General features: G+C 47.4%; 1 protein-coding gene across 1 annotated transcript in view; it reads left to right on the top strand.

Moving 5' to 3' along the window:
• The window catches only part of SPAG17 (sperm associated antigen 17), a gene marked incomplete at its 3' end in the record, with an annotated part of 95,503 nt that overhangs the window by 34,854 nt on the left and 45,770 nt on the right, over window positions 1-14,879 (top strand). Inside the window, exons 10-16 of the mRNA XM_015406391.1 lie at window positions 835-926; window positions 4,093-4,230; window positions 4,325-4,435; window positions 5,794-5,944; window positions 6,260-6,490; window positions 8,553-8,614; window positions 11,495-11,596. Of these exons, the coding sequence (XP_015261877.1) occupies window positions 835-926; window positions 4,093-4,230; window positions 4,325-4,435; window positions 5,794-5,944; window positions 6,260-6,490; window positions 8,553-8,614; window positions 11,495-11,596 (887 nt within the window). The remainder of the gene's footprint in view (window positions 1-834; window positions 927-4,092; window positions 4,231-4,324; window positions 4,436-5,793; window positions 5,945-6,259; window positions 6,491-8,552; window positions 8,615-11,494; window positions 11,597-14,879) is intronic.

Here is a 14,879-nt window from a genome sequence, read left to right as displayed (position 1 = left end):
CCACGGGAGCTCTACGTTTCCCAGATGTGGTGGTGAGATCGCGCCCGGAAAATCCACCTATCTTCCGTCTCTCTAGAGTGCCTAATGCTCTGTGTGACCGGGGCCTAAGTTAGCTCATAGCAGTTTTGTTGTAATAAATGTTGATTGTCTTTAAGGTACCACTGGACTTCTGTTTTGAAAGGAAGTACCAGGCTGTGGGATTCTCAGCCCTTTCTGTGCCTCTAGCGTCCTGTGTTTAAACTAGACACGCAAGGACACTCTCCTGCAATTGTTTGATTCTCTTGGACATCAGCCTGATCTGAGACACGTGCCTCTCTCAAACATTATGTGCTTTTTGATGGCTCTGGCAAGGTGTGCTGATTTTTACCTCTGGGACCGAGCACAGTTTTATGTCGAACACCGTCTCTGTCTCCAGCAATGCTCCCGCTAAGCTGTGGAGTCTTGTGAGCAAAAATTCTACTTTGTGAGCTCCTGGTATTAAAGTTGTGAGCGAGCGATTTGGCTACTGCATAAATTAGTTCGCTCTGGAGCCCTCCTTCCTGAGCTAAGACAAAAATGTGTGAGCCAGAGGCTAAAAAACTGTGAGCTAGCTCACACTAAGTCAGCTTAGAGGGAACACTGGTCTCCAGACCACCTTTACAGGAAAAAAGTAACCGCTAAAAGTAAAGTGTTACCCTTAGTTGCTGCAGGAATTCTAATGGGATGTGACAGCTCTGTTTGACTGAGTCATGCCAACATTACAAGATTGTCGGTGCGCTCATTTAATTCAAGGGTAGGAACAGGTTACATTTGCTTTTACTTTTGACACAGCAAAATGATACGTTCTGATTGCAGATGTGGACATGAGGTATTACAATGATTTGCTGAGCCCAGTCCCTGAAGAGCTCGTTTCTGTCCCGTTGATAGTTCACTGCATGGTGGAACAGGTAAGCATATTACCTGAAGTCATTCAGGAAATAATGACAAAAATAATGTTGCCGCTCTGAGCGTTGTGACGAAAGGGCCAGCTGCCATCAGGCGTGATGGGATAGTGGCCTTGGGGGATGAATAACTCTAGAGCACTACAGCCTCTGGGTTCGGCCCATGCAGCGTGGCCTGTAACCAGCCCGAGAAAAACCCTGTTTTCAAAAATAGCCCTACAGCAAATGGAGCGAGGGCAGCTTGGAAGGGGAGAGGAAATGGGGGCTTTGTGTTCCAAAAAAGCAAGATGTCGATTTCTGGCATTCAAATATACACTTCAGGAGTCTTTTTGGCCAGGACAAACCAAACTTCGGCAGATCATGAGAGGGAGGAGCAGGAAGGGTCGCACGAGTGCTTAGTGCTTGTGGCCATTTCTTACACGCCCAGGGAAATGCTAATTGCCTCTTTGGGGTCAGAAAGCAGGGTTTTTTTTCCCTCCAGGCCAGTTTGGCTGGGGATCCTGGAGGTTTTTTTGTCATCTTCTGGGCATGAACAGGGGACATTGGGGGTGTTGGGGGGAAGGTATTGTGAATTTCTTGCATTGTTCAGGGGGTTGGACTAGATGATTCTGGAGGTGCCTTCCAACTCTATGATTCTATGATATCACCTCCAGTCAAAGGCTTTTATTGTCACCTAGGACAACTAGGGATATGAAAGCACTATTGTTGCTTGTGAAAGAATGGAGTCGCAATGCAAGCCCTGTATCCTTCAGGTCCCAGGAGGTTGGGAGAACTCTGCAGCCATCCTAACTCTGCTTCGTGATGCCTTACTTTTCCCTTAGTCCCAGGCAAAGTTCCCTCTAAGCTATGGAGCCCTGTGAGCAAAAATTCTACTTTGTGAGCTATTGGCATTAAAGTTGTGAGCAGGAGATTTGGCTGCTGTATAAATTAGTTTGTTCTGGAGCCATCCTTCCTGAGCTAAGACAAAAATGTGTGAGCCAGAGGCTAAAAAACTGTGAGCTAGCTCACACTAACTCAGCTTAGAGGGAACACTGGTCCCAGGAGGTACTAACAGGGCCGGCCTGTTATTGTTAAATTTTAGACTGTCGCCTAGGGCGACGGCTCAACGAGGGTGCCATTCTGGCCGGCCTCGTCCCCTCCTTGCCCCGCACAGGAAGCCTCCCTTGCTGGCTTCTTGCTCCATCCCCGGCAAGAGACTCCCCTCTTTGCAGCCCCCAAGACAGAAAGAGAAGGAGGCGGGGGGGGGCAGGTGCATGGAACAGCCCAGGACAACAGGAAAGTGCCGCTTGCCCTCTGCTGCCCCCGCGGTCTCTTTGGAGGTCCTTTTGCAGCCTGGCACAGGCCCCCTCCCCTTGAGCGATCCTGCCCCCCCCCCCGGCATGCATTTGCAGCTTGCCCCCTTGGCCCGCCCGCTGCAGCTCCAGCGCCCACCCCCATCCTACCCCACACAGGGAGGGGCGCCAGAATGTATCCTCACCTAGTGGGCGAAAAAAACTGGGGCCATCACTGGGCACTAAACATCTCTCTAGGTAGTAACCACTTTCACCCATAAATCTGAAAGCATATCTCCTGCTAGACGGATTTGTACCTCTAGCACTCTGTATATGCATTACTGTTTAAAGGATCTATCTAGTTGCCGAGTCTCCCACTTCACTCGTAATAGGATGATCTACTTCACTTTCACACTTTCGAACTATTAAGCTCAAGGGATGGTGCACTCCCCCACTGCCCTTTTATTGCTCTCTGGATCAAGAGATCAGACTGTAAGCATTCAAAATATAAGAAAATGTAAGCAAAAACAAAAAGAATACACACGGTTTGTTTAGTCAGGCAGAGCAAGGATGCAAAGAAATGGTGAACACTTGTAATCCTCTACACTCTGTACTTATCTAGTTTGGTGTACTGATTAGAGCCAGTTTGGTGGTTAGGAGTGTGGACTCTAATCTGGGAGAACTGGGTTTGATTCCCCACTCCTCCCACATGCAGCTGCTGGTGTGACCTTGGGTCAGTTACAAGTATTTTAAGAGCTGTTCTCTCATGAGCAGCTCTCAAAAGAGCTCTGTCAGCTCCACCTACCTCACAGGGTGTCTGTTGTGGGGAGGGGAGGGAAAGGAGTTTGTAAGCCACTCTGAGACTCTTTTGGGTAGTGAAGGGCGGGGTGTAAATCCAATCTCATCTTCTCTCTACTCTTCTTCAGCCTAAGCAATGTTTAATTAATTGGGACATCTCCCATTGTCCCTTGACACATGGTCAAGATGGAGTCCCTATGTAAAGACTTAATTCTTCATGGCCTGTGTATAGAAGAGCCCAAGATATAAAACAGTTTCTTTGTTGTGTCCTGAGAATTTATAATCTCCCCTTTAAAAGTCCATCCCCCTCTGGGAACATTCTGGTCTTCCTGCTTCAAGAGAAAGGAATTACTACCTAGACTTTGGGCTGCCCCGGTCTCTGCCCCCTTTTGGTGTGGCATTCCAGGGAGGTGTGAGATGCTGAACCTTCTACTGGACCAGAGCTGTTTGCATAACTAAGAGCTGGGTTGCTCTGTGTTTGGGACAGCGATGACCCATCTCCTGTAGTTTTTTTGCCAGTTTTTACCAGAACGTAAGCTTAAGCAGATAAAATTAAATAAAACTTATCCTTGTACAGTTTTGGGATTTCATGGCTTGTGAGTAGTTCTTCTAAAAATTATCATCATTAAAATTGTAAAATTATTAAATCTGTACTGATTTTCTAAACACATTCAGCAATCATGACAATAAACGAAACATATGGTTAGCATATGTAGAAAAAGAATCTCTACTTTTCCAGAAAGCCATAAATAATTCTCAGTTTTCTCTGAACTGATTACATTGTTGTATATCTCCCATAGGTACTGCATAGTTGGCGGTATCATGCTCATAAATCTTGCTTTCTCATTCTGCAATCAGATAGATGCTTACCAGTTTCAAGTGTGTGGCATAGACGCACGTCCCTGTGATCAGAGAGGCTAATCATTCTCAACTTCTATGTAAAATCTCTGTGTAAGCCAACGAGGCTGTCCGAGGCTCTGCAGTCACATACATTCCTCTAATTCTGCAAATTGCGCTTGTAATTTTAGACCGCCTTGTAATCCTGCAAGTCCACCAGATGGGGTCAGTACATCCTTATTTCATTTTCACATGTCTCGTGCCAGGTTGTTGCATCAGAAGAAAACCTGACTCCACCCAGCTTGGTCGTTCCAGAGCCGCGGGAAGATGGGCTGCATCACTCCGTTGCCAGGCACCTTGTTTCGGTCTTGCCTTCCCTCGCCCTTTCTGAGAGTGAAAAAAGGGTTTGTGTTTTCTAGTCGTCCCATTTTTGTTTTGACAGATAGAGGAGTTCGCGTTGTTGGAGGTGCATAGACATGTGTGTGTGTTTTTTAACAGGATTTGTACAGCTCCTTCTATCCTGAAAGTCAAGAAAAGAGAACGTCTCACAAAGGGCCCATGATCCTGAATTACCACGATGTTCTGTCTCAGAAGCTGCACTTCTTAAAGGTGTGGCATTGCCTGACTTATTTATTTACCTCATTTATTCCCCCCTCGTTTCTCCCTTTCAAAGCCATCACTGTCCCCACTGGCAGTGAAGTCCATACATTTAATTACTTATGGAGTAAAGAAGTCATTCTTTTTGTCCGTCTTGAATCTATTGCCCGTCAGCTTCATTGGATGCAACAGAGATAAGCACCTTGAGCTGCAATTAAAAGGGCATCTGACATCACTCCATTTTCCAATATATAAGACAGATGGACTCACATTCTAGCCGTATCTGGAGAAGTGAGCGGTGACTCACAAAATGTTATACCCTACCACAAATATTGTTAGTCTTTAAAGTGCTACTGGACTCTTACTCTTTTTTTTTTTAAACGGTTTATTTATTGGTTTTTCCAGTGGTCGTTTCGTAGAAAAAGAGCTAGGGGAACTCATTAAGATAACTCATTAGCATATGCCACACACCCTGACATCACCGGAAGTGTGTCATAAGGCCACACACCCCGCCCCCAACGGTCCCGGCTGCCACCGCCGGCCTTGCAGCTCCACTGCCGAGCCCCATGAGGGGCCCGGCGGTGGACCTGCAAGGCCGGCAGGAGTGCAAGGAAGCCCCGCGAAGGCCCTCCCTGGCCCCAGGCAGGCAAGGGTGGGGAGAGGCAGGGAGGAAGCAACTTACCCTCCCTCTTCTCCTGCCTCCTCCTGGCTGAATGAGGGCCGGAAGGGGTGGCTGGAAGCAGGGGGCGGGGCTTCGTCATGTGCCCCGCCCCCGTACCTCACCCGGGGGAACTGCGATCCCCCGCGTTCCCCCCCGAAATGACCTCTGGGTTTTTCTCTTAGTTGTTTACAAACATTTCTCCTTACATCTTTGAGTCTACACATTCCACACTTTATCAATCCAAATATACAATCTTTCCCATCTTCCCAAAAATACTTTTTCATCTTTCCCTTGTAATATCAAGCTTAACTTATCCATTTCTGCCACTTCTAAGAGTTTATAACTGATTTCTTCCATAGTGGGGAATATGTTTTGCTTCCAATATCTGGCCAACATTATCCTTGCAGTTGTCAAAATGTATACTAGCAAAAATTTATCATATTTAGTAATGCTATCTCTGGGGTTAATAATATTTCTACATTCATAATAGGTTGGCAGGAGCTGGAACTAGAGATGGGAGCTCACTCCGTCATGCGGCACACTCGGGTCTCGAAGTGCTGAACTACCGACCTTCCACAGCCTGCAATTCAGCGTCTTAACCACTTGAGCCACCGCAGCTCCGTTGTTATAGTAGTTTAACCCTAACTATTACTTTGGTAGTATCACTGGTGAAAATTTTGATCTGACCTTTCGTTTATGTTTATTTCAGGTCCCGGATGGTTTAGACCCAGCTGAGATTGAACGCGAAATGATGAGCAAGCTGCCTCTGTTCGACCTCCTTAAATTTCCTCTTCCATCCCCTGAGAACAATACCAAGCGCCTAGGCAGGCTTCACGAGCTGATGCACTATTGTACCAATGGTAACATTGTTGTCTTACTGGCATTCACAGAGCACAATTTCCTAGTAGTCCCAAGTTTATTCTGATGAGAGCTTGGCGTTGTAACTCCTACGGGACTGCAGCGGGAAGGACACTTATGGACCATTTTGGTTTATAAGAGCTGGGGTACTCATGTAAGAGAGTAGGGTTGCCAGTCCCCAGTTGGGGGCGGGGGATCCCCTGATCTTGTAGGCACAAAATACTCACCATAAAAAAAAATGACTGCCAAAGACTGTATGAGGGAAATACGCTAAATAATAAGGGCAGTTTTCTCTCTGTGCCCTGATTTCCCCACAGAGCAGCTGAACTGGGCAGAAGTAGAACGAGCTTTTAAAATATTTACTTTCGAAAGTCTGAGGCTGACAGGAGTAGATGACGCTGGACAGCTAGAAGGTTCCGGCAGGATGCTCGGAGGAGATCACGAGGTGCCTTATATCCCGTGGGATAATCCTGCGAGGTTTGCGAAGCAACTGAGACAGCAGGGCGGCAGCAGACGATCGTCCGCGAAAAGTGAGCAGAGCGAATCAGGTGATGTACTTTCAATTGTACTTTTGCAAGCTATTGTAAACGCGTGAAAAAAACTGAGACCGGTTTCACTCAAAAAACAGGATCACGAAACCACGGGGAAAACCGGGCAAAGCCGCGGGTCAAAATGCAGCCGCGCAGCTTCGAGTCGGAAATTGACCAATAGAAGCGGGGCAAAGGGAGGCGCGACCGCGGCACAGCTCTTGTGTGAAATCGGTCTGAGTTGGATCCCAGGAATCTGTTCCGCCAGCACAGGCGTTTCCCTCCAGCACAAGGCGCCCTGAAGCAATAGGTCCTGAGAGGAGATAATTAAGATTCTGTTACTTCCCACAATTATAAAAAACACCTTTAGGCATTTATCTGCTATTCTTTTTTTTTCCTCGTTAACTTTTTTAAAAGACAAAGCATACATATCTGCTATTCTGACATATTTATCGCTTTACAACTGTTGACCTTATAGCCTTCACTTGTTATTCAGTTTTTTACTTTGCATAACTTAAACATCATCAAGTTACGTGTTAATTTGCTGTTCAATCCCTGTTTAGAACCTCATCGGCCATTCCAGTGTATTTGAAAAAGTGTGCCTTGCACACAAAAGCTCACACCTTGAATAGACCTTTGTTGGTCTTAAAGGTGCCATTGGACTCTAAATGTGTTCACAGCACTAGGTGATGCTTTGTATATGTATACTAAAGGCTTGCAATTAACCACTAGCCTGGCTGCCCATGTGAATTAAAATTGCCTGCAGAAGCATCTCTGCTCTCTCTAAGCTTTAAATTGGTATTGGCTTTTTAAGGTTAGAGGGTGTCTGTCTCCTCTCCCCTCTTCCAGAGCTAATAATAGCCCAGGGTGTAGATTCTGATTCACCTAACTGCACTGGGGTAGGAGGTCTTTTTTTTTTTAATACTTTCCATTTATTAATCGCTTTCCCCAGTGGGCTCAAAGCGATTTACAGTTACTCAATATAGACAAGGGACTAACAATGTTTGTAGGGGATAGGGAAGACAACATATATTCATTTAATTGCACGTGCCGTCACTGCCCAGTGTAGACGTCTTCTGGCTGGCTCCGTCATTTTCCCGCACGGCTGCTTGCTGGCCAGGCTTCAGGACCCATATGTCGATCGCCACACTGCCACCGCCTGGCCGGAACATCCATTACAGGAGTTCTTTTCGTAGCCAAGAAGCTGTTTCGCCTTACAAGCCTTGACCAGGACGTCCGACCATCAGCTAACGCCCTCCCACAAGGGAGATTGGCATGCCCACTTTCTCTAAGGAGTGGTTCCCATTTTATCTACTCGCCGAATCTTTCGAATCGCTGGGTGGGCGATGAGCTGGGGACAACAGGCTGGCTGCTCACACCAGCGCGGGGCTTGAACTAACACAGTTCAGATGTTAAGACAGTGGGATATACCCACTGTGCCACCGCTCCCCTTTTGCCACCGCTCTTGAATCCCTTCTCCCCTGTGTAGTGGCTCTTCCCCCCCCCCCATCAAGAATGACAGAAAGAAACATTCATGGATCTTTCAGCGTCACATCTAGTTTGACTGTGATTCTGTTAATCTAATGTCAGGGGGTGCCCGCAGTGCCCAGAGCTGCCTATACAGTTCTGTCTGTTTCGGTGCTGGGGGTTACGGATCTTAGTGAAGCCTGTGCTTCTCCTCTCCTCCATTTTATCCTCACAACAATCCTGTGAGGTAGGTTAGGCTGAGAGTGTGTGATTGTCCCAGGGTCACCCAGCAAGCTTTCACGGCAGAGTGGGGATTCGAACCTGGGTTTCCCAGATCCTAGTCCGACACTGGCTCTCCTTTCTGTATGGAAGCCTCTGAAGGACATTCCATGAGAAGAAGAGCGCTTGGAGAAAGGGGCAGTGCAGTCCTCTTGGGCAGGTGGAGAGGACTCTTGAGGTGGGGCAGGACGGAGACTGCGCTGCCAGCACTTAAAAAGCGGGAACCAGTCAAGTAACAAGGTACAAGGTACAGTAACAAGGTACAAGGTCAAGTAACAAGGTACAAGGTACAGAAACCTCTGAAAGCCCACCATCTATTTTTACGTACCATTTCCAGGTGATGCTGGAAGGATTGTCGATAGCTGTGAAAGTGTTTTGTCCGGCTCACCTGAAAATAAGGTAAGAAACTCTGTGACGAGGGCGGAACGTGCCTTACGTCTGATAGGAAGACGGTGTCAGTAGAACTGTCCGGCGTACAATCGGACAGGTTTTGTGTTTGTTAATGACAGAGCAAGTACCTCAGCATCTGACCTTTTAAGAATCAGGCGGTCCATGCTTGCAAAAGTAGACCGGGATCTTCTCAGTGCCACGTCTGGTCTTCTCTAAAAAAGAACAGGTGCCTATTTTAATGGAAACAATAAAAATAGTTCCGAATTCTTGAGTACACGAAGGGCACATTATACTGAATCAGACCATAGGTCCATCCAGGTCTGTACTGTCTAAGACTGGCAGCAGCTCTCCAAGGATCTCAGGTTGAGGTCTGTCACCTGATCCTTTTTTAAAAAAACTGGCGCTGCTGGGGATTGAACCCTGGACCTTCTGCATGCCAAGCAGATGCTCTGCCTCTGAACCGTGGCCCCTCCCCTTACCCATTATTTTTTCGTGTTGCCTGATAACTTTTTAAGTCCTGCATTATATGCAGCCTAACAGAAATGAAGCCTTGATGATGGAGATTCTAGCCTGTCTCTTACCTCCCTGCTCAGCATATTTGATGCCTTTCTCTACTGGAAGCAGCTCTTCCACCAGGAGAGGAAGGCATCAGTCTTTGCTGAACAGAGCAGTAAGACACAGTCCTCCGTCTCCTGTACTGGCATTTAAGGCCAGTTTTCATGACTGACTATGACAAGGCAGATAACAAGGAGCTTTGGCACAACCATGCACCTGGCTTGGAATGTAAGCTGTGTTTAGTGAAGCATCATAAAACTTGCCATTGTTGGGTAGTAGGGCTGTAGCCCATGTGTATTGAATGCAAAGCTAGGAATAAACTGATCAGGAGACGGTCTCAGTGGATCAGCCAGCAGCAGCTCACAGCCACTCAACGCACATCTGAGCCCATCTGCTTGAACATGTGATTGGTGCTCATAATGACCTATGTTGGAAAGGGAAGCAAAAATTCTTGGGAAGCCAAAAAAAAGACTTCTTTCATCTATGACTGAAAACTGTGGATGTTAAAGAAATTCAGTGTTAGTGGGTACCTCTCCCATCAGGCCAGTACCATGCTTAGGGACGTGGGAGGTACATCATAAGAACATAAGAGATGCCAATGTTGGATCAGGCCAAAGGCCCATCCAGTCCAACACTCTGTATCACACAGTGGCCAGAAATACCAGGTGCCATCAGGAGGTCCACCAGTGCGGCCAGGACATTAGAAGCCCTCCCACTGTTGACCCCCCCAAGCACCAAGATGACAGAGCATCACTTGCCCCAGAGTCCCTATCTATACCTTGTTGCTAATAGCCACTGATGGACCTCTGCTCCATATGCTTATCTAATTCCCTTTTGGAATGCTTATCTAATTCCCTTTTGGAATTCCCTTTTGGGTCAGGCCTTAGCATCTTCTCTGCTAAAATGGATTTGAGAATCCTGGATCTTCTTCTGTCTTACTCCACATGGGAAATGTAAACCTTTGGATCTAACTATGGGAGTTTCCCTTGGCATGGCGTTCTACCTGATGTCACTTGTCAAATTGACTGTAATCCCTTCCTGCCCATCTTAACGGGTACAGAAGGCATTATCTTTGTGGTCAGTGCTAGACATTGCAATTTCTAGCAGAGTCGGGCAGCACATTTCACTCCTTCCTTTCTTTCCTTTCCAGTGACAGTTTTCCTGTAGGAATGGCTCTGCCCAGGTCTCTGCCAAGCCACGGTTGATAAAGGGGTCTGTGTGGGCGGGTGGATATATCAGAGGGCGAAAGAGACGGGTGGATGTGTGAGAGAGCATCTGCATATGGTGGTGGGTATGGGATATCAGTGTGGCGGTATATCTCCACGTGTTTGGGAGGGCATGCCATTATGGAAGCACATGTGCTTGTGCATTCTTCAACTGGCTCATTTAAAATTGGTGTCGTGATTCTCCTGCCCTGATCTGGATGGCCCAGGCTAGCCCAGTCTTGTCAGATCTCGGAAGCATGGGGACAGAGCAGGTCATAAGAACATAAGAGACGCCAATGTTGGATCAGGCAAAAGGCCCATCCAGTCCAACACTCTGTGTCACACAGTGGCCAGAAATACCAGGTGCCATCAGGAGGTCCACCAGTGGGGCCAGAAAGAAGTACTTTTCTCCCTTTCTCACAATACAAAGAACTCCTGGGCACTCAATGAAATTGCTGAGCAGTCGGGTTAGTACGGATAAAAGGAAGTCCTTCTTCACCCAAAGAGTGATTAACACATGGAATTCACTGCCACCGGAGGTGGCGGCGGCTACAAGCACGGACAGCTTCAAGAGAGAATTAGATAAGCATATGGAGCAGAGGTCCATCAGTGGCTATTAGCCACAAGGTATAGATAGGGACTCCTGGGCAAGTGATGCTCTGTCTTCTTGGTGCTTCGGGGGAAGGGCAACAGTGGGGGAGGGCTCCTACTGTCCCGGCCCCACTGCTGGACCTCCTGATGGCACCTGGTATTTTTGTCCACTGTGTGACAGAGTGTTGGACTGAATGGGCCATTGGCCTGATCCAACATTGGCTTCTCTTATGTTCTTAGGTTCTTAAGCTAAGTAGGTTTGGCCAGGGTCAGTACTTGGAATGGAAACCACCATTGAAATCCGGGGCTCATATGCAGAGACAGGCGATGGCAAGCCACCTACGGACGTCCCTCGCCTTGAAAACTTTCCCGGGCCACCATAAGTCAGCCGCAACTCAATGGCGCTCTCCACCCCCACCACCATTGCGATTCTCAGGCCAGAAGAGTTTCGTTGGTTCTGGTCTGTGGCCTCCTTTCTACTGAAAACGTTTGTTAGGCGTGACACTAACGTTGTTTCCCCCCCTTGGTGTCTCATAAGGTAAACCAAGAGATAGAATTAGCAGACATACAGAAGACCCAACAGCGGTGTTTGAACGACTGGAGTTTTGCTGAACATTTTGAACCACATATTCTTTTCCAGGTACTTTTGAGCTGTTTCTTTCTCGGACTGTGGGCGGCACCTCAAGACAAAGACTGAAGAGAATGTTAAGCATAGCATCTGTGTTGCTGGTTCAGATCTGCCCTTACCAGATCTGCCTCCAAACAATGTTCCCTCTAAATTGTGGAGTCTTGTGAGCAAAAATTCTACTTTGTGAGCCACTGGCATTAAAGTTGTGAGCGAACGATTTGGCTACTGCATAAATTAGTTTGTTCTGGAGCCATCCTGCCTGAGCGAAGACAAAAATGTGTGAGCCGGAGGCTAAAACACTGTGAACTAGCTCACACTAACTCAGGTTAGAGGGAACACTGCGCCCCAAACCATTCGCAGAATTAATGTAGAGTACTGAATCTGAATTGTCTCCTTGTCACCAAAACAGGTGAGGGGGCTCCCTCTTCTGTCCATCTTGGACAGAGACGTAGCTGTTCTTCATTGGAAGGGATGTAGGCAACCACTTGTCTCTCCCAACTTTGCTTTTCTTTCTCTCCCTATTTTACGCATAGAAAGCAAGGCACACGTGGCATAGTAGAAGTTGTTCTTGTTTTACACAAGTGAGCAAGCTGGTCACCTCTAGGATCCAAAATCTGAGGACAAATTCATCAGAGACAAGATTTCATACTTACAGCATAGACAAGAACAAATGGAACAGTCAAGGGGCGATTTCGCACTAGAGCTGCCTCGCCCCGACAGTATTTGTCAATTTCACACCCGAGGCTGCGGGGCTGCATTTGACCTGCGGCTTCACCCGATTTCCTCCACAGTTTTGTGATCCTCAAAAACCAGGATCACGAAACTGCGGGGGAAATCGGGCGAAGCCGTGTGTCAAAATGCAGCCCCGCAGCTTCGGGTGTAAAATTGAGATATTTGTGTCAGGGCAAACGGCGGCGCAACCGCGAGGCAGCTCTAGTGCGAAATCGCCCCTTGACTGTTCCATTTGTTCTTGTCTAGTTTACAGTCTTTCCTGAGCCCTTGCAAAATATCCTTCCCCGTGAATTCTAAAAAGAGAAAAAGGCTAAATTCTAAGCAGAACTATGAGGCAAAAATCACTTCCTTTTCTGTTGGCATGTCTCTGTTGACAAAAGAGGCTGGAAGAGCAATTTCACTCCCTTTCTCTTCCTCACTATAGCCCATTAGTCCACATGGGTATTACTCTAAGTGTATCCTGCAACCCTGGGAATGAACTTTCCCAAGATCAAAAGGGATTGCTGAAGGGGAGGGAGAAATAGGGAAGATCCGTGGTTGTCAACGTATTCCACTGAAAGATCACTGGATCCAACTGTTGGATCCCCAAGCATCGAGAATAAATCCACGTTTTCAAGAAAAGCAAAATTTATTTCAAAGCGTTGGAAAGACACTCAAACACGTTCTTTGTTAGAACTGGGGATACACAGGTAGGGCAAGCATAATAAAGGAAATTCAAACAGACACAGATCCAATGAATAACATTCCCGCTGGCGGGCTAAAGAAACGGTTGCGCGCCCAGTCCATGAGAACCAGGCAGAACATCAGACAAAACACAGGTGCAGTTCCCAAGCGATAATCAGTGGCAAGCATTACAGCATCCTCTCCTCCACAAACCCTCCAGTAGATTATCTTAGGCATTCCAGCATAGAAGCAGAATAACAAGCCGGGTGCAACAGGGGAAGGATATGTACACAGAGGTCATAGAAACATAATGGCAGCTTGCTGACATACTGCCCCCCCAAAAATACATCTTAAAACATACCTCCCGGGTCAGGCGGGAGATCTCCCGGGCTGGGCGGGAGACCTCCCGGTTTGTCCGGGAACTTCCTGTGGAACCTACGAATCAAGTAAGGGGCCCGAATATCCCCTTCTTCCACCCATTCACGGTGCTGGGGACCGAAATCCACCCATTCAATAAGGTACCAGAGTTTACCACGTTTCAATTTACAATCAAGGATGTCAGCGATTTCAAAATGTTCACCACCTTCCAGAATAACAGGTGGAGGAGGAGTAATCGATGGTCTCCAGGGAGACGGACCAGGATCTTTCTTCAATAAACTCATGTGAAATACAGAATGCAGAGCACGTAAATTTTTTGGCAAAACCACATCAACCGCAACATCATTTATGACTTTACGCACTTTGAAAGGCCCAATGAACTTCCACCCCAATTTCCTGCTAGGCCTCAACATCTTAATGTTCTTGGTTGAAACATAAACAAGGTCCCCAGGTTTCAGATCAAATCCCACCACCCTACCCTTGTCTGCCTGGGCCTTGTAAGCAGCTTTAGCTGCATTAAGTGTCTGGCATAGCAGAGGCCATGCGTCCTGTAAGGAAGTACACCAAGAATTAGCATCCCCAATGGGACGTTGGCCCATCCCCTCCAGAAAAGGAAGGGGGGGGCTGTCGTAACCAGAGACAGCTTTGTAAGGAGACATGCCCGTGGAGCTATGTACAGTGTTGTTATAACAATATTCAGCAAGAGGCAACAATTCACACCAATCATTTTGTTGATAATTAGTAAAACAACGAAGATATTGTTCCAGGGTCTGATTCACTCTCTCCATTTGGCCGACAGTCTCAGGATGATAAGCACTGCTGAGCCCTTGTTCCACCCCTAAAATGGAAAGAAGTTCCCGCCAAAATTTAGAAACAAATTGGGTCCCCCTGTCGGAAATTAACTTAGCAGGCAATTGATGAATTTTCACCACGTGAGACAGAAACGACTTTGCCAACTTCCGTGCCGTAGGCAAGGAAGGAAAAGGCACAAAATGAGCCTGCTTAGAAAACAAATCAACCACCACCCAAATAACAGTGTTCCCTTTGCTCACAGGGAGGTCAGTTATAAAGTCCATGGAAACCACTTCCCAAGGTCTGGAAGGGGTAGGGAGTGGTTGCAAAAGACCGGGAGGCTTGCCCCCCCTGGGTTTAGTCAAAGCGCAGGTCTGACAGGACTGAACAAATGTCAACAGGTCTTTGCGCATGTGCGGCCACCAAAATTGTCTGCGGAGGAGTTGCAGTGACTTAACAAAACTCCAATGTCCTGCAAGCTTGGAACCATGAGCAGAGTCCATTACTTCCCTTCTCAGCGAAACAGGCACATACAGTTTGTCACCAGAATAAATCAAACCTTCCGGGCTACGAACATAATCCGGCAAAGAAAGTAGGAAGGCATCATCTCCTGTAGTAAAAGCGGCAACATACTTCTGGACCCAGGCCCCCCCCCCATAGGGAAAAGAGAAGGCGAGGCTTCATTAGAGCGAGGGATCGAGCGCGCTTGCGCGCGGGTGACAACAGCCCC

This window comes from Gekko japonicus, unplaced genomic scaffold, assembly GCF_001447785.1.
Source record: "Gekko japonicus isolate JY-2015 unplaced genomic scaffold, Gekko_japonicus_V1.1 scaffold2758, whole genome shotgun sequence".
NCBI lineage: Eukaryota > Metazoa > Chordata > Lepidosauria > Squamata > Gekkonidae > Gekko > Gekko japonicus.
This window is presented reverse-complemented; position numbering and strand designations above follow the sequence as displayed.